The 18543-nt window shown below is 32.2% G+C and overlaps 4 protein-coding genes across 6 annotated transcripts; all 4 read left to right on the forward strand.

Moving 5' to 3' along the window:
• Positions 1–223: 223 nt before the first annotated feature.
• Positions 224–3566, forward strand: LOC102664843 (calmodulin-binding protein 60 E). Its single transcript, XM_006577672.1, has 8 exons — positions 224–342; positions 897–975; positions 1131–1165; positions 1309–1811; positions 2050–2204; positions 2339–2485; positions 3005–3098; positions 3352–3566. Exons 1-8 carry the CDS (start codon positions 224–226, stop codon positions 3564–3566), a joined length of 1347 nt encoding a protein of 448 aa, XP_006577735.1.
• A 1243-nt stretch (positions 3567–4809) lies between these two features.
• DNAJ (chaperone protein DnaJ-like) lies at positions 4810–6104 on the forward strand. Of its 2 annotated transcripts, NM_001254361.2 has the most exons (5): positions 4810–5138; positions 5246–5333; positions 5429–5499; positions 5580–5636; positions 5713–6104. In NM_001254361.2, exons 1-5 carry the CDS (start codon positions 5028–5030, stop codon positions 5875–5877), a joined length of 492 nt encoding a protein of 163 aa, NP_001241290.1. In that variant the 5' UTR covers positions 4810–5027; the 3' UTR covers positions 5878–6104. The 2 variants fall into 2 exon arrangements, with proteins under 2 accessions (NP_001241290.1, NP_001386636.1); NM_001399707.1 differs by having other exon boundaries at positions 5429–5636.
• A 2508-nt stretch (positions 6105–8612) lies between these two features.
• LOC100798125 (importin subunit alpha-2) lies at positions 8613–14395 on the forward strand. Its single transcript, XM_003521622.5, has 11 exons — positions 8613–9420; positions 9782–9878; positions 9969–10060; positions 10150–10281; positions 10571–10756; positions 11523–11686; positions 11783–11861; positions 12840–12968; positions 13100–13227; positions 13330–13708; positions 13862–14395. Exons 1-10 carry the CDS (start codon positions 9205–9207, stop codon positions 13703–13705), a joined length of 1599 nt encoding a protein of 532 aa, XP_003521670.1. The 5' UTR covers positions 8613–9204; the 3' UTR covers positions 13706–13708; positions 13862–14395.
• Positions 14396–16453: 2058 nt separating this feature from the next.
• On the forward strand, positions 16454–17223 carry LOC100799175 (GATA transcription factor 16). 2 transcript variants are annotated; one of them, XR_003266540.2, is made up of 3 exons: positions 16454–16670; positions 16776–16896; positions 16968–17223. XR_003266540.2 is itself a non-coding variant. In XM_041014206.1 (2 exons), exons 1-2 carry the CDS (start codon positions 16801–16803, stop codon positions 17112–17114), a joined length of 243 nt encoding a protein of 80 aa, XP_040870140.1. In that variant the 5' UTR covers positions 16668–16800; the 3' UTR covers positions 17115–17223. The 2 variants fall into 2 exon arrangements, 1 of the variants encoding a protein (XP_040870140.1); XM_041014206.1 differs by having other exon boundaries at positions 16668–16896.
• The last annotated feature ends 1320 nt before the right edge of the window (positions 17224–18543 follow it).

An 18543-nucleotide genomic window follows, 5' to 3' on the forward strand; every position in this document is an offset into this window, starting at 1 on the left:
AAATGCAGATTACGACGGTATAAGTAGTTCAGTGTTCCTCGAACCTTCCCCTTCAGGTAAAATTCCTCGAATCTTCCCCTTCAGGTAAAATTCCTCGAACCCCGTCCATCAATACTTCAGGAATATAAGCGCTGTTACCCTCACTGCCCTATCATGCATAAAAATTTCCAAAAAGATTAAGTTTTATTGAGTTACTGAATTTGATTGTGTATCTTGTTTTAAAATGGAATATTCAAAAAGACAATCTCAGCAGGAGGGCACTGATGATCAAAAGGGTATTCAAATTCGTGGTCAAGATTCAAAGCGAAGACGTGAAGATTCACAACAATCGGATACCCTCCGGTATTAATTTGTTGTTCTCGATATTGTTTGAGTTATATGTTAAAATTTTCATATACATAATGAATAAATTGATTAAATGGTATGTAGTTGGATTACTTGGGACGCGAACACCAAAAATAATTAATTAAGAACGTTCAATAATGATATCTATATCTTTTGGATGTCATTGTTGTTTGTTAAATTTGAATCTACTTGGATATTTTTGAAAGTTAGATCTCTATATATCGGAGTTTTTTTTTTCTTTTTTTTCTTTCAAATTTGACGGGTAAGTTTGTAGATTAAAAACCTTCATTTTTTGTATCAAATGTTTAAAAAAGTGGAGATCGAACAAATCTAGTTTTTGACATATAAAGTTACAATATTTCATTCATATCTCTTCATGCATGGAAAATCATATCTTTTCAAACCGTACCATTTTATGATAAGTTATAATGATTTCACTCATTGTAGATTTATTCAACTATAATTAAAATACATCATTTAAGTACACTCAGGCAGTTAAGGAATAATATATTTTTAATTAATTGCAAGAATTTTGTGGTTACTTTGTGCAGTATCATTAGTTTAAGGTCTCTAGTTCACATAACGAATGACGACATCGCGCGGTACATGAAAGACTTAGTCCAAAGATTGGTAAGAACCTTCTTCTTTTGAGAAAGAGTACGAATTTGGCAAGGATATTCATCTTAACAACTGGCTTTTAACATGTTTAATTAAGTAGCAACGAATACACACATTATGAACTTTTTGTTTATTGATTCATATTGTATATATTATTCCTTAACTAGGTACGAGAGGAGTTGGCGGAATGCAAACTTCCAAGGTTTGTTTCTCTTTTGTCTGAATTTTCTAAAATTAATTAATTAGTCCTTGAATTTCATCAAAAGCAGAAACAATTAATTGCGTGCCTTATGATTGCTGCCAACTATCTAATTAATACTGATAGGGTTTTAAAATATGTTGCAGACCAATTAATAATAATCAGATTGGAATATCGGGAAGCAAACCCTTTCGACTGGTTTTTAAGAATGAATTGCCTGATACAATTTATACTAACTCCAAGATCAAAGCAAAAGGCAACACTCCTCTTGAGGTTGTTCTTTTTGATATTGAATCTAAGTCTATAGTCGCCGAGGGTTCACTGTCTTCAATCAAGATAGAAATTTGTGTCCTTGATGGTGAGTTCTGTTCAATAAATGGGCGTGAAGATTGGAGCGAAGATGAATTTAATGCCAAAATCGTACGTCAAAGAGACAATAAAGGGCGGTTACTGAAAGGAGATACGATTATTACACTTGAAAATGGAGTTGGTTATATCACCAACCTTGAGTTCACTGACAACTCAAGCTGGAGAAGAACCCGATGCTTCAGCTTAGGAGCCAAGTTGTTGCAATCAAATCTGAAAGACGCAATTAACATCAGGGAAGGTAGAACCAAACCTTTTATTGCCAAGGATTTCAGAGGAGAGAGTAAGAATTCAACACAGTTCTAACCATTTGATTTTACTTTATTTCAATTCGATCATTCTTTTTTTTATTTCTTTTTTCCATATATCAAATCAATTAAACAGTCGTCATTTTAAATCTCCCAACCCATCTTAAATCCGCATATTGTAGTTGATTAATTGTGTTATGCTTCAATTTTGATGATTTAATAAGCTGTAAGCCTTAATCACTGACATGCACGTACGTGATTTGGTCATTTTAGAAAATCAGAAACGCGACACTCCTTCCCTCAATGATGAAACATGGCGTTTGAAACATATATCAAAAAACGTTTATCGGCGGCTGCTTAAGCACGGGATAAAAACAGTTGGGGATCTGTTGAAGGAGAATGAAACCAATCCATCATCTTTGCAAGAGGTACTAAGGAAGAAAACACCTGCCATTCTTGTTATAGTTTCATTTACTTCTATATAATATATATAGCTTAAAAGTATAATTTCAATATTAGTAAAAATTCATCTCTGAATCTTTTGTTCGATCTGCAACGATAGAAATTTGGCAAGATTTCAAAAAAGAAACAGGAAGAAATTATTAAGCTTGCTAAGAAAGCAAAGTATGCCAAGACTTGCGTTGCTGAAGCCACATTTGATGGACAAAATTATCATTCAGAGAAGAATACTCTCATCTCCAACCAGAGGGTATGCTAGCTGCCTAATATTTGTGTATCTTGGAACTAATGCTTGATGTAATATTATTATATCCCTAAATATTTTTCACCTTACTTGTTACACTTATATCATCTTACTAATTTCTTTTCTCTTTCTTTCTTTTTTAGGTTATCATCCATCATATTTATTATTTTCCCTTTTTTTCTTCCTATATCTCTCTCTCTCTAGCTAGCAAATATCTCTGTACTTTTTTTATTTCTCTCTAGTTCTTATTATTCTCTCCATTATTAATTACCTATTTTTTTATCATTTTTTATCTTCATGTTATTGTCTTTTTGATCAGACAGGTTGATTGCATGAGAAAATCCAATTAATTTCCGAATTTAATATTGGTTTGGGTTTATATATCTAAGTGTTGGTTCTACGTCGCTTAGCTGTTTGGAGTGAATTATTTTTTGATTCTTAAATTTAATGATTCATATCTTATCGTAATCTTGGTGTGTATAGTACCTCAACTTACTGTGATCATGAAACTTTTTTCACTGGCAGGAAGCTTACAAAAATTTGAAGGATCCGGTACCAATTGAGACAATAACACATGAGTTAGTGAAAACATTGACACCAGTTAATGCACAATATTACAGTGCTCCAAATCAAGATGTGCAACAGCTTGAATATATATATATATATATATATATATATATATATATATATATATATATATATATATATATATCCTGCATAAACACTTCTACTGTACTGTATGTGCAACATGTTCATGCATATGGAGCACTAATTAAGTCCATTTGTTTTGTCTCGGCCTTTTATCAACAATTTAAATGGGAAAGGATGTTTTAATTTACTTGAATACATCTTTATTTTTCTTTTCATTTCAGAAGAAATTTCTAGACTAAACTGGTCAGCAGGGGGGCAGATTGTTGATGGATACATATTATCACAGATTGATGATGAAAACGTAAGTAATTTCTTACCTGAGATAAATTCTGAATTCATCTTTCCCTATGGTGATGAAGCAGAATATTGCAATAGTTCCTCTTTTCCCAACTCCGCGTTGAATATATCAGACAAAGGGAAAAGCAAGATGGTTTGACGTAAGATTCAAATGGGTCACCCTCACACTGCATGCAGCTAAAGGCAAAACTTTTTCGCCGTCAGTATTGACTTGAACTCTCAATTATTTCTGTTCTTAATTAGTTTCAACGTGTAAGGCCACAATCAAGAGACTCAGCAAGGATGAAGGCCGCTATATGTAATTTCTTAATTTCTAATTATGTTGTCAATTTGTTAATAAACTTGAGGAACTTATAACACAGATTTATTATTCGAGTATATATATAATGCTACTGTTGTCATGCCCATATAAGTCATACAATTCCGTTGTCCGAACAATTGAATGTAGTTTTAATTTATTACTGCGGATTCTAAAATTATCAAAAATAACTTTAAACCCGGGAACTGTGTTTAGATGATCTAAATATTTTTTAGTAAATTCATCAGAGGCGGCATCATGCTGCCCTAAGTTGGGTTAGTGACAAATTGTGCATTGAAAACATAGACAAGTAGAGGATCATGATGTGTTTTATTTGCAAGATACCAACAATTCCTTTGGTGAACATCGAAAAGACAATTAAAAATCGTGCGATGAGGTTTACGTCACAACTTTCTCTTTTTTCTTTATCAATTTTATGTTGAAGGACTCACCAAGGAATTCAGAATTATGAAATTAAGAATTGAATGAGAAAGATTAGGAATAAAGTAATTTTTAATAAAATATTAAATTAAAAAATAAAAATATAAAATTTTATAAAATCCTCATATTTAAATTACAAAAAAATAAATTAAATTTGATTGATTGCTATGATTATATAATTCAAGTCATATTTTATGATGAACTTTATATAATATACGTGGGACTTGTTCTTTCTTGCCGAAATGGCATTGAAAAAAAAAGCTGGAATTTAACGGTTCCACGATATATAACCTAGTGCATTTTATCAATGTTGCCGTTTTTAAGAGTATTCATTATCATTAAAAACTGCTTCCATAAAAAAAAGGTAAACATAAATCTAAAATTAATACTAAAAGAGTTATATAGCAGTAAAATTAAAAAAGGTTAACTAAAAATATACGTAGATTGGGAATATTTGCAACCAGTGGGATGTTCTTGGTACATTGAGATACCTAATTCCACAGAGTAATAATTAGATTTGATTTAGTGACACCCGTTCTTCAACAAAATAGGAAATATGAAAAAAGAAGAGTGGCAGGGTGGTGTAATTTCCACTAAGCAGCGCGAAAATATCTTATAGTCCTTCTTTCCTATGGCCAGGCCAAGGCGTCTGGAAGTTTCTTCCCAAATATCTATCTATCTAAGTATTTATCCCCCACGAAACAAAAGGCACCAAGGACTAGATATTTTTTTCTCTCTCCTCTTCGCCGCTAATTAACCCTTTTCTCCCCAGCATTCAATTTCTATTAGTATCCAAACCTTGATTGCGTTCTTGGATTTTCTTGTGGGTAGGGGGTTTCTCCTCTCTTTCTCTGCAGTTTGATGGATCGGGAAGGAGGATCCAACGCCGGATCTTGCTACTACTCCGTTCTCGGGATTCGTAGGGATGCCTCCTTCTCTGATATTCGCACTGCCTACCGCAAACTCGCTATGGTAAACTATAACTAAACAACCATACATCACCGTTTCATTCTTTTCCTATTCTTGATTAGTTCCTGAAATTTTTTAAAATTATGTTTGTTTTGCGCCCGGCTGAGAAGAGGTGGCACCCGGACAAGTGGGCTCTGAATCCCGCAACCGCCGGCGAAGCCAAGCGCCGGTTTCAGCAAATCCAAGAAGCCTACTCAGGTTACCTTGCAAATTGCATCATCACTTTAATTAGTATTGTTTTAATTGCTGCAAAATTTGATTAATTAGTAGTGATGTTTTCGATTGGGTAACAGTTCTCTCCGATCAGTCTAAAAGGTCAATGTACGATGCGGGGCTCTACGATCCTTTGGAGGAAGAAGACCAAGTCCGTAAAGTTTTTTCCTTTCATTTTTTTTCAATTACTATTTTTATAAGAAAAAAAAATGTTTTTTTTTTAATGAGCAGGATTTTTGTGACTTCATGCAAGAGATGATCTCGATGATGAACAATGTGAAAGACGAGGTAGTGATTTTGATGATGGGTTTTGTTTTTGGTTTTTGGGAAAGACGTAGGTAAATGTGTTTGATTGTGGTTGTAGGGGGACAGTTTGGAGGACCTACAGAGGATGTTCGTGGATATGGTGGGGGGAGATCATGGCCATGGAATCGGCGTTGACTTGAACCAAGATCGAACGGCTGGAAAGCGAGGACGAGTATATGGATCGAAGGGCAACGCGCCCAAGCGCAGCAACTCTCGCAGTTAGTGCGCCGTACTGAATCCATCTTGTAATTTTCTTTACACATTGGATGATTGAAATGAAAATCCTTTTACTAGATTGGTAATGCTCTTTAGTTATTAGTTATGGAACAATAGATCAAGTGCAACTGTGCAAATTGTGCTTTGCATTCTAATACTGCCCTTTGGGGCTTCTTTTTTTTCCTGCCAAAAATATAGTGATTCAGTTCAGAGGATTAACATTTTCGTGACGCATTTCGATATCCTTGTGTTTTGTGTTCTTCTAATGACACGTGTATGACATGCTAAACTATTGAATTTAAAGTACGGTTGTCGGTCAAAGATAAAAAAGAACATACGGGAATCTTTTGTTTCATTCTAGAAAATAATTATTATAATTTTTTAATTAAATAATAATGTAAAAATTCTTTACATTAATAAGTGTATAATTAATTTTTATAGTAATAATAAAATGTTTAACTCTACGGAAGGGATGTTTATCAACGGTTATATATTTTAGGCTGTTGCTATTATGCTTTTTTTTTTTTTTGACAAAGTGCTATTATGCATGTATTGGGCGTGTCTTTCCTGTGAAGATTTATGCAAGTGTACGAGAGTATTAGAAAGGTGGTATCGGGGCCCGTTGTGCACGATTTATAAATAATAAAATCAATTCGTTTGGTACAAGAAAGAGGTTTCTAGTTTTTGTCTGATTGCTTTGGTGCTTATATGTTCTTTGAATGTGTGTTACCCGTTCTTGTTCTATTTTATTGTATACATAAATTGAAAGTTGTACACAATATAGTAATGTGCAAAAGTTTGAAGCCTAAATAATGTCACAACCACTTATTTTATTGCAATTTAAAATACAAAATCTACTTAAGTTAAATATTGCACTATACAATTATTTAGTAATAAATGCAAAATATCCAATCTATTACACATTTCATATAAATTGATTGATTATACTATAATTTTATAACACTTTATTGAAAAATTATCAATACACGTATAATATTTTTTAATAAGTTAACATTTTAACTGGCGCATTGCATATGTTTAATTTTATACAATTAAATCTTGAATGTAGAAATTAAAGTGTGATATAATGCTATTTTTAAATATTGATAATTTACAGTTTGAAGATAAAATAAAAGAAAGTAGATTAAAAGAGATATATATTTTTAAAAATAAATAAATAAAGATGATAGTTTCATAGATTTTTCTTTTAACTAGTTGTGATGGTAATCCAAGGAAGATAAAACAAAAGTGAAAATATATAATTAAGAAAGTGAGAAGGGTGGGAGTCCTATTCGCCCAATTTTATATCGACTTTTTTGTATGTTTTCTGATTTGATTAGATGTTATGAGACATGCCAAAAGGAATACAATCACATTGACAACAACAGCTCAGTATGAACTCTCTCTCATGTTACAGTGTCAACATAAGAAACTAAGTAGACAATTATATTCGATAACTTGATAAAGTAGTTGTTAATGACAAAAATCATTCCCATCTAGCAGTACTAATAAATATTCATTTTTTTTTTGTTCTAGAAAAAAAAAATCCAATTAAATTGAATTGAGCGGTAAGGTGGTTACCTGCGGAGTAGGAAAAGGCAAAAAGCTGAAGGCACCGCACCAATAGCATTGGTTTCTTTTTGGGCCATAATTCAACAGACCAAGTAGGGCAACTGCTTGGGGCATATTTTTTGCTGTTTTTGTTAGCTTCTGTTAGTCTCCTATTTTGAGCGAGCATTTTCTGTCTCCAATAGTGTAAGTGCGTTATTCAAGAGGATAAGGAAAAGTTGGATGATTATTCATTTATGGATTGACAATCCATTTTTTTCTAGATTTTTTTTAAAATTTTTGAATCCACATATGATTAATAATTAAATTTTAAATCTTAAATTTTGGTTTCAATATTTTTTATAACTACCAAATTTAATATATTTAAAAATTTAATTTTAATCATTATCTTAAACTAACAATCTTATCATATTTTAAATTTTAAATTTTGATTTCAATATTTTTTTAACTATCAAATTAAATATATTTTTAAATTTAATTTCATTCATTATCTTAACCTAACAATCTTATCATATTTTAAATTTTAGTTTCATACTTTTTTATAACTAATAGATTTATTGTACAATTAAAAATTATGTTTCAATATTTTTATAACAAACTTTAATTATTTAAAATTTTCATTTAAATATTTTTTGTAACTAACAAATTTAAATTATTTTTAATTATAATTTCAATATTTGTCATAAGTAACAAATTCAATATCTTTTAAATATTTGTTTCGATTTTTTTTAAGTTAAACAAATACAATACAATATAACAATATTGAAAATTAATTGTTTCACCTAATCTTAATTTAAGCCATCTAATATAATTTAATCTTAGTTTTAGCAATCTAATCCAATCTAATCTTAGTAATAACTAATATTTTTTTATAAATAAAATCAACACTTAACATATAAAGAAAAATTATAAAATTTCACTAACATTATACTACGAAACAATTTAAATAACAATTGACAAATATGTATTTACAATATAAACAAAAATTTCAAAAGAGCAAATTTAGAAGAAAAAAATTGAAAAAAAATTATTCAACAAAAGAACCATATGGATCATCAGTCATTTGTATGAGTCTTGCGATCCATATGAATAAATCATATGGATTGATAATTTATATGAGTTTTTTTAAAAAAATATTATTTTTGTTTGTGATATTACTTCAAACAAGAACATCAAACCAATATCAACAACATTTAGCACACACACGAAGAAGAAGAAGAAGCACCAAGCGAGTGACAACACATGAAAGAGGAAGAAGAAGAACCACAATAACACCCAAAGTGGAGGAAGAAGAATGAGAGAAAAAGAACAAGAAAGACATATGAAAAGTAACTTATATGGATGAATCACTCTTATTTTTTATAAGCAAAAAATAAAATCCTTTTAACTTTATTACTGGATGTTCCAACAAAAATAGAAAACAAAAATAGAAGTATAGTGAGTGCGGAGAAGTCGAGGCCAGACCCTTCCTCACTCGCCCAATACAGAGAACAAGAATATTGTTCAAAGCCGTACGAATACGAAAGCCTTCCTCATCTTTTTTCCCTCATCTTTAAATTCAAAAAATCAGTGGCATTTTCGCAAATACACGCCGATCCAGGTCCACTTCCGCTTCTGTCCCAATTCAATAAACCCTCTTCTCTCTTTTCAAACTCCCAATTCCCAAACAATAAGACCCCCAAACCCTCATTCTCTCCATTGCCATCACAAACCCTACGCTTCGGTTATCTAATCCAAATCCAAATCCAAATCCAAATCCAAGACGATGTCGTATCGACCTTCCGCCAACGCCAGGACCGAGGTTCGTCGGAACCGCTACAAGGTCGCCGTGGACGCCGATGAAGGTCGCCGTCGCCGAGAGGATACCATGGTGGAGATCCGAAAGAGCCGTAGGGAAGAGAGTTTGCAGAAGAAGAGACGCGAGGGTCTCCAATCGCAGCAGATTCCTTCGTCACTTCACTCTACTGTAATAGAGAAGAAGGTCAATTCCGATCATCTTTCATTAACTATTTTCTTTCATTATTTATTTATTTTAAATATTTTCTCTAAATTCAAATTGTTATACCTAAAATCTTCATCTCATTCCACCAACTTAGACAACTGATTAGGTTATAGGACCTATATGGTTTTTGGGTTTATGTTGAAAGGATTATACTATGTATGATATAAAGCTATTCCTTATAGTCGTTTGTGGCGAACTGTGAGATAAAATGTGTTCTCTTTATCACGCTCTGTTCTTGCGTACTCACCTATAAAGTTTGATTGTTATTATGTTGGATTTGCCAGAATTGGAATTAGGTTAAAGCTTATTTAAACGTAATTTGTTTTCTACTTTGCTGCAGTTGGAACACCTTCCAGCCATGGTTACAGGTGTTTTCACCGATGACAATAACATGCAGTTAGAGGCCACAACTCAATTTCGGAAGTTGCTTTCAATTGGTTAGATATTTGTCTATGGCGTTTTCGTTGTTTCTTTTATGGTTCTGAATTTGAAATGATGTTTGATGAACTCCGTTTATGCCCTGCCAGAACGTAGCCCACCAATTGAGGAGGTTATTCAAGCTGGTGTAGTTCCACGCTTTGTTGATTTCTTGATGAGGGAAGATTTTCCACAGCTGCAGGTTTGTTATCTGCCTTGTTTTACTTTATGTAATCAATATATTTATCTTTGCTTATTTATAGCCTTGACTTTGTTTGATTTTTGTTGTAGTTTGAGGCAGCTTGGGCTTTGACAAATATAGCTTCTGGAACATCTGAAAACACTAAGGTGATAATTGATCATGGTGCTGTCCCAATTTTTGTAAAGCTACTTGGTTCTCCCAGTGATGATGTCCGTGAACAGGTACATTTCATGTACCTTGTCATATATTTGTTTATCAATAAAAATTATACACTTAAAATGAGAACAAATTACTTTTTATGTTGTTTGACCCAAAAATGTGTTTGTTTATGTTATATGTTGATTTTGGTGTTGGATGATAATCTATTTGCTGGTATAATGGTATGATGTTTGTATGTTTATTTGTTAACTTTTAGTTGACACTATGCATCAGAAGGATGACAGTACCTAGCAGTTGCAGTTATGTTTCATTTAAAGTTTAACATTTTTTCTGTGTTTTGTGGACAATCAGGCTGTTTGGGCATTAGGAAATGTTGCTGGAGATTCACCTAGATGCCGTGATCTTGTTCTCGGTCATGGAGCTTTGCTTCCTCTATTGGCACAATTGAATGAGCATGCCAAGCTTTCTATGCTAAGAAATGCTACCTGGACACTATCGAATTTCTGCAGGGGGAAACCACAGCCTGCTTTTGATCAGGTATGATGTTATGAATTGCATGATCTTAAATATTAAAGTTTTGGCTCCTTCCTTCATCTTTTTATTCTTCATTTTGCTATAAAATAAAATATCTCTCATGTTTATATATAAATATTAAGAAATTGTAGTGTGCCGTAATTTTTGTTTTCCTTTGTGGCAATTATAGTTGATTAAATTTTATGATTTTATCATTTGCTCATAATGGCCATAATGTTGAAGATTAAAAAATAGAAATTAACAAAGACTAGTGGTGAAGGTAGAAGGGAAGGGGGAGAGAGGTCGCAGGTTTGAATCTCTCTACTACAAAAATTAACAATTAACAATTGCCAATCCCAAAAAAGAATAAAAATTATATAATTGCTTTGCAAGTTGAAACTAAGAGCATGCTTCTTGTACATTACAAAATAGATATTATAAATGATTGTCATCATAAATCAATGTTAATTTCCTACAAACAGGAGTAGCATTAATATCTTTCCCTCCTTGAGCATCATTCATAAGGATAACTTCCATGTGTAATTCATCAAAAGACAATGCTTCTATCTTATTCATTCAGACTTCTATTTCTCTGGCCACATCAAATTTTCTTAACTTTTTTAAAGCTTGAATACTTCATAGGTATGTATTGGTGAAGTATTTAAGAATATTGGTATTCGATACATATCTTGTGCTGATATGTGAAGCAAATGCAAGTTGTTTTTCCCAGTTTAGATTTGCTGGCTCTGTTTTGACTGAGGATTGATTGATTTTTATCCTTTTTTTACAGGTTAAACCTGCACTTCCTGCTCTTGCCAGTCTTATCCAGTCAAATGATGAAGAAGTCCTGACTGATGCTTGTTGGGCACTTTCATATCTTTCTGATGGTACAAATGACAAAATTCAAGGTGTAATTGAAGCTGGTGTTTGTAGCCGGCTTGTTGACCTTCTTTTGTGAGTACTTTGCATACAAATGTGGATGTGTAGAAATATACGTATTCCAGTGTTGTTCTGCTGTCAAATTCTAAATATTATTCTACTCTTCTTCAGGCACCCTTCCCCTTCAGTGCTTATTCCTGCTCTTCGTACTGTTGGAAATATTGTTACAGGAGATGATTTGCAGACACAGGTATTAAGTTCTTCATGGCTCTTTTTTTAACTTCTTAATATACAGGTTACTATATGTCACTAGCTATTCTGTGTTAAGGGAAATCGTAATAGTGATAGTAACCAAAATAGAATAAGAAAGCAACTAAAGATTTTATTGAATTCAATGGAAATAATAGAAAATAGGAGAGATATCTTCTCCAAGGGTTCCCCCTCAAAGGATTTGTCATTTCAGAAAGAGCAAAACCCAACTCTCAAATCCTACAAGATGAATGCCTCTTCCCTTGCATCCTCCTATTTATTTGCCTCACAAATCCCTTCCAACTAATTTACTACAATAATTGTCCTAGCTAACTTCCTAATTCCTGACAAACTGGTATTAATTATGAAACAGAAATGAGGTCAAGGAAGAAATTTCCTTCACAAAGGAGAAAAATAATACTAGAAAGCAAAGAGATATTATAATAGGATAAATGCAGATATATCAATCACCTGATTAAACCCCCCAATTCACTCATCCTGTGCTGCCTCTACTGTCTCCCACCACCCATCCCAACCCATGTTTTCTGTTGTCTCCCATCACTGCACATTTCTCTTCTCTAACACCTTGCTTCTTTCTGCACATTCTGTTATACTCTCCCACTCCCTCTACTGCTTACCCCTTACTCCTGGCTGCCTTCCCTATCCAACCTTGTAATAAAGACAAATAATTTCTCTAGTAATATTTTCTTTGATTCCTTTTAATATGCTCAGTGCCAAAGGGAAATGCTATTGCTAAGATCAGGCAAGAACCTTTTTTCAGATTGGATTGAATAGTTAACCATGCAGAAAATGGATTTTTTCTTGAGTACAATATAGTCAATTCTTTTACTTATTTTTCTTCAGAAGCTATCATTGTGTGGAATCTCTGTATGTTTCTGCTTGGACTAGCTGAATGTGTGTAGACATGCATGTGCACACTTAACACGATATTTGTGTGTTATTGTATTTTCTTGCTTAGGTCATCATTAACCATCAAGCTCTCCCACGTCTTCTGAATATCTTGACTAATAATTATAAAAAAAGCATAAAGAAGGAAGCATGCTGGACCATATCAAACATCACAGCTGGGAACAAAAAGCAGATTCAGGTATAGATTATTTTAGTGGTCTTCATTGTGTTGTATTTGTCCATCAGATGTAGTTAAATTTGATGTGTTATCTTTGCGTTTGAACTTAAAATCTTAAATTGCATTTCTCTTCAATTTCTGACAATCTACAGGATGTAATTGAGGCTAGTATAATTGCTCCTTTAGTCCATTTGCTTCAAAATGCTGAGTTTGATATCAAGAAAGAGGCTGCTTGGGCAATCTCAAATGCTACTTCAGGTGGATCTCATGAACAAATCAAGTATGGAGAGATTCTTGTGCTTAGAATGTTTCCTTGAGATTTTATTGGGGTTATAGTTTTTTTTCTTTGAAGAGGTTTTGAGTCTTTTTCCTTGGTTGACAGGTTCCTGGTAAGTCAAGGGTGTATTAGGCCCTTGTGTGATCTTCTCATATGTCCTGATCCTAGGATTGTGACAGTTTGTTTGGAAGGGCTTGAAAACATCTTGAAGGTAGGAGAAGCTGAGAAAAATGTTAGCAATACTGATGGTGTGAATCTATATGCTCAAATGATTGATGATGCTGAGGGGTTGGAGAAAATTGAAAACCTCCAGAGTCATGATAACACTGAGATTTATGAAAAGGCAGTGAAGATTCTTGAGACATACTGGATGGAGGAAGACGACGAGACTATGCCTCCAGGGGATGCTTCTCAATCAGGGTTCAACTTTGGTGGCACTCAACCACCTGCGGTGCCTTCTGGTGGATTCGACTTTAATTAGAAGGTATCCATGGTTTCCTAAGACAACATTATGCTTTATTTGGCTTTGTTATGTTTTCTCTGCAAATTTTTGGATTTGAAATAGCAATATTTGGCAGTTTGTATTCTTTGCTCTCCTTTATCATGTGGACATTATTTTGGATTTTGTGAACTGCAGGAGTTTTGACTGGTCTATCAGTAAAGTCCTCCAGTTTGACAGTCCAACAGTTTGGGGTCAAGTCAATGTCCTTTGATTGCCCTTGGCTCCTACAAGGTTCAGCCTTGGTAAATAGGGGGTTGCTGGACCAGCGTGGGTTTTTGAAATGGCTGGTTTTACATACACCATGGGGACAGATGGGTTGTGGCTTGATTTCTTAGCCACACAAGAGTTATATATACTAGAGTTTGCTTTCTGCCAAGTGATCATTCCGAATGATTTGGCTTTATAGAGTTGTTGTGATCATTCTGGATGTTTTGACGAAATACCAAATGCTGCTATCTTTTGCTTCATATTAATAGTTACAAGATGGAATTTTTCTTTCACCCTTTCCTTGTAAGTTCTTTTGAAGTTTACCGTAAAGTTCTATTCATTATGTTCTTTAGGTCTCGTTCAGGTTCGTAATGTAATGTTTACTAATCTGGTTTAGGAAAGAAGTCTTACACTTTGTTCTCAGGCATTATATTTGGTTACAGTGTGGGATTTTCTCTTCCACTTCGTTATCTCTTTCATGCATTTTATCATATGCGCTCATTTAGTGTTACGTATGGAACTTATAAAAGGATAGTCACAGACTTTGCTATCAAGAAAAACTGTAAGGTTCAATTTCTAACATCTGGTATTCTTTTGTGTATTTTCTGAAAAGTTTTCCTTGAATAATAATCTCTTGTTGACAACCAAACCAAGAGTTAGCGTGGACTCTTCTTCCATCGTTGACATGACACATTAATATGTATCGAGTCAACCCCTTTAGCACCAGGTGTAGTCAAAATCGTTCTGGACCCGTGCCGTGTTGATTGATTGAAGTATTGAACTAACGACAGAATTTTTACTATCAAACATAAATCACTGGGCAGGTGTTGATAATTTTTCTTCGTAATTTTATTCTGTTCTTTTCTGAAGTGATAAAATCAGCGTTATTTAATAGAATAATTTTTTTAAATAAAATTGATTTTGAAATGTCATAATTTTTATTCGGATATTCTTTAAATCAAATTTTAAACATGCAATTAACAAAATGAGTTTTAATGTCTAAATTCGTTTTTTTTCTATTATAGTTAGCTATTTTGATATATACATTAGCAAATTAAAAATAAATAAAAAAGTAGTAATTTATTCATTTCATGTTGTTTATAATTATATCCAACATACTTAATTATTACTAAGTTGAAACAGATTAGTATAATGATTCGTGCATATATATGTTTTAACCATAAACCTTTGTTTTAGTAATAAGCAAAGCCGGTTAGGAACTAACCCAGATATCTACTTCCTCTTTCAATAACTTTTTAAACTATTGAGATAAGGAAACATAACTAGGGTTTCATTCTAATGACAATATCTAATTTAAGTGGCCTTTATTCTTTTTATGTCTATGTTAATGTGATATTTTTGTTCTATGTATTTTTTTTTAGATAACATTGTTCCAGGCAAATATAATTATTATGAGTGTCAATTTTCATTTAAATATTTACATAATTGCACACCCAAGACTTAAACTTGGGATCTCTAATTAAACTTGAGAAATCCCACACAAATTGATTCACCTATTTAATTCTCTTTGTTGATGGGATATGAAATGGGAAAATACATATACCATGTGACAATGTGAGAGAAGATAAATTATAGAAAATGCAAAATACAAGAGTTAAAAAATGATTGAGTGAAGCAAACATAACTTCTTATTGTTTCAACTCCAACTTGATTTTTCTCAATCGAATTTTTTTGGCACCTAGATGCTTTCACACCAACCAAATATCCATGAAATGTTTTTGACATGTAATATATTACTCTCTACCGTTATAAATGAACAAGTTTTAAGCTTTGTTGTATGTTTAATAATAAAATTTGACATAATAAAAATAATAATTTTACAATCCATTGGAGTTGGCCTATTGTTGAGGAATTGAGGTAAATACAAGACATCACAAGTTCGATTCTTATTGTGGATCGTACAACCAAAGAAATAATAAAATATGACCAATAACTTGTATGTATACATAAATATAATGATGAAAAAGTTTTTTATATAAAAAATATGCTTAACAAAATAAATTTAATCTAAAAATTAGTATAATCAATAAACTATAAAATAATTCAGGAATATATTTTTCCACCAACACAATTTCTCGAGTAGATTTTTATATTTATTGTGTCATGAGAGGCAGAGGCACCATGTCTAGCGACTTCAGCAGCACTGTTACGGCGCCACCGCACCACTTCACGCATTCCAAACATTTCAATTCGGTCTCCGTTGTTCAGCTGAAGTGGATTAGATAATGACAAATGGCAATATTAGCAAAGAAATTGATAAGATATTTTGGTCCCATCCTTTTAGGATTAAATCATCCCATAATAATCGCAAACATCCTCATCCTTTTATGATTAACGAAATCTCATCTCTAAGATATTGTTATACATAATAATGAGGTGTTGCTTTAATGAAATCTACCCAACCAATGAATATCCTTCAATCTAGCTAATTTGTTAAAGTCACACACACGTAGATTATAAGATTATTATTATTCCTAGCATATACAAATACAAGGGTCTTGAAATTTCCATTTTCGCCTGTGGCAGTGTGAGTAGGGGAAGCAGACACGTCACACGGACACGTGGCAGCGCTGCCACTGTATTTTACAAAACAAGAAGGGCATTCCGGTCATTGAGTAGGGTACATTCACATAGTCGGTTGTTGTGCTGTGTCTCCATTTTTCTTTTTTGGTGCATGCGAGCGAGGCTTTGCAAATTTGTTCTAGTATTAGTAACGGTACGGCACTCGTTGCCACTCACTAGTACTATTTCGGTGATTCATTCAGTTAATGGTGTTGGGTTGCTTCATTGATAAATAATAAAATTGTGGTGTTGCTTGCAGATTGATCGAGTGAATAATATTGGAAATGATGGATCTGAATGTGAATGAGAAAAAGAAATGTTGCGCTGATTGCAAAACCACCAAGACACCACTCTGGAGAGGAGGACCAGCTGGACCCAAGGTCCAATTCCAATCGAAACCCATAATTTCTACTTAATTTATGTTATGGGCTCAATTATTTTATTTATGCAGACCTTATGCAACGCTTGTGGAATTAGGTATAGGAAGAGAAGGGCTTGTTCGAGGAAGCGAGAGGAGCAGAGGTGGAAGATGTTGGGGGAAGAGGAACAGGCCGCGGTGTGCTTGATGGCCTTGTCCTCTGGTTTTGTTTTCGCTTGATTGCAAAGCATTCCTTAATTTAGTAATCCACGACAATCCTTTTTGATGTCGCATACCTAACCTTGTAAAGGTCAAGCCTCTGTTTATAACATGGTGTTCTTCTCTGTTCTCTTGTTTCCCTAATTCTCTAAGTTCACGGTTATTGTTGCAAGGATCTTTCATCATTTTTGATTATCGATTTGCGGTTTGCACTCGTGTTTCGTTTGCGTTAACCAACAAGGAAAAGGATTTCGCTCTGGGAAACGATAAATTTAAATTAATATTTCAGTTGTTAATGAAACATTAATGAGAAAGAAATCCAAATTAGAGTTACATGGTAGCAATTTACTGGTAGATATTCCTCACGAATACTATTTCGATTACAAAAACAAAACACTTTATTCTTATATTAAGATTAGAGTTAAAACTAGAGTGTTCATATATATGACATTATGTTTAAATTTGAATTGATGCAGATTAATTCCAACCATTTGAGTTGAATATTTTTTAATGTTTGAATCAAATCTGACTTTATGATTTTAAATATGTTGAGTTTTGAATTAAATCATGAATTTTAATGTCTCCATTGACCTATTAAATTATTTTATTTTTGTTTATATATATAATATATACTTTTAAATAAAAAAATCAATTATTGTCATCAAAATTGAAATTTTAGTTCTCATAATTTTACTAACTAACTTTCATGAAATTAGAGTTTTAACTCTCAATTGATTATAAAAAAATTTATTTCACTTCATAATTTGTTTCAAATTATTGTAAATTTAGTGGGAAATTGCATTATTTATTTAATTATTTGAGAATGTTGGAGTTTTTAAATTATGTGATAATAGTTTTAGTAAAATTTATTTCACTTCATAATTTGTTTCAAATTATTGTAAATTTAGTGGGAAATTGCATTACTTATTTAATTATTTGAGAATGTTGGAGTTTTTAAATTATGTGATAATAGTTTTAGTTTTTAGGCTTTGTAGGTGTGATGTTCAAACTTATTTATTATATTTCAATTTTTAAATTATATTTAATATAGTATGTTATCCTATATGAATATGATAATAATAATATAATTTTTCTAATGATATTTTTTTCACTATTTAATTACACATAATAATTATAAGTGATGTATTCCGTATTTCATTTAATAAAAAATTTACTTTATAAAAAAATCTTAAATTTTGAAAAATAACAAACAAATTAAAATATTTTAATCTATTGATTCAATCTAAATCAAATCATTTACAAATAGGTTGATTTGATCTGAGTTTTAATTTTTCTTTCTTAAAAAATTAATTCAAACAAATTTATTAAATTTTGATTAAATTGAATCACAAATTTCTTCAAATTTAATCCAAGTCAACTCAATATATCCTTATTTAAAGTTATTTATTCTTATTCTTATAATTAAAATTTGAAGAAAATTGCTTAATAG

The sequence above is a fragment of the Glycine max genome, chromosome 3 (genome assembly GCF_000004515.6).
Source record: "Glycine max cultivar Williams 82 chromosome 3, Glycine_max_v4.0, whole genome shotgun sequence".
Classification (NCBI taxonomy): domain Eukaryota; kingdom Viridiplantae; phylum Streptophyta; class Magnoliopsida; order Fabales; family Fabaceae; genus Glycine; species Glycine max.

Coding starts and splice junctions, on each gene's coding strand:
- LOC102664843 (XM_006577672.1), top strand. CDS start 224: ATGGAATATTCAAAAAGACAATCTCAGCAGGAGGGCACTGATGATCAA. Junction 976..1,130: donor AAGACTTAGTCCAAAGATTG/GTAAGAACCTTC, acceptor TTCCTTAACTAG/GTACGAGAGGAGTTGGCGGA. Junction 1,812..2,049: donor CAAGGATTTCAGAGGAGAGA/GTAAGAATTCAA, acceptor TGGTCATTTTAG/AAAATCAGAAACGCGACACT.
- DNAJ (NM_001254361.2), top strand. CDS start 5,028: ATGGATCGGGAAGGAGGATCCAACGCCGGATCTTGCTACTACTCCGTT. Junction 5,139..5,245: donor CCTACCGCAAACTCGCTATG/GTAAACTATAAC, acceptor CCGGCTGAGAAG/AGGTGGCACCCGGACAAGTG. Junction 5,334..5,428: donor AATCCAAGAAGCCTACTCAG/GTTACCTTGCAA, acceptor ATTGGGTAACAG/TTCTCTCCGATCAGTCTAAA.
- LOC100798125 (XM_003521622.5), top strand. CDS start 9,205: ATGTCGTATCGACCTTCCGCCAACGCCAGGACCGAGGTTCGTCGGAAC. Junction 10,061..10,149: donor AAGATTTTCCACAGCTGCAG/GTTTGTTATCTG, acceptor TTTTTGTTGTAG/TTTGAGGCAGCTTGGGCTTT. Junction 11,687..11,782: donor CGGCTTGTTGACCTTCTTTT/GTGAGTACTTTG, acceptor ACTCTTCTTCAG/GCACCCTTCCCCTTCAGTGC.
- LOC100799175 (XM_041014206.1), top strand. CDS start 16,801: ATGATGGATCTGAATGTGAATGAGAAAAAGAAATGTTGCGCTGATTGC. Junction 16,897..16,967: donor GAGGACCAGCTGGACCCAAG/GTCCAATTCCAA, acceptor TTATTTATGCAG/ACCTTATGCAACGCTTGTGG.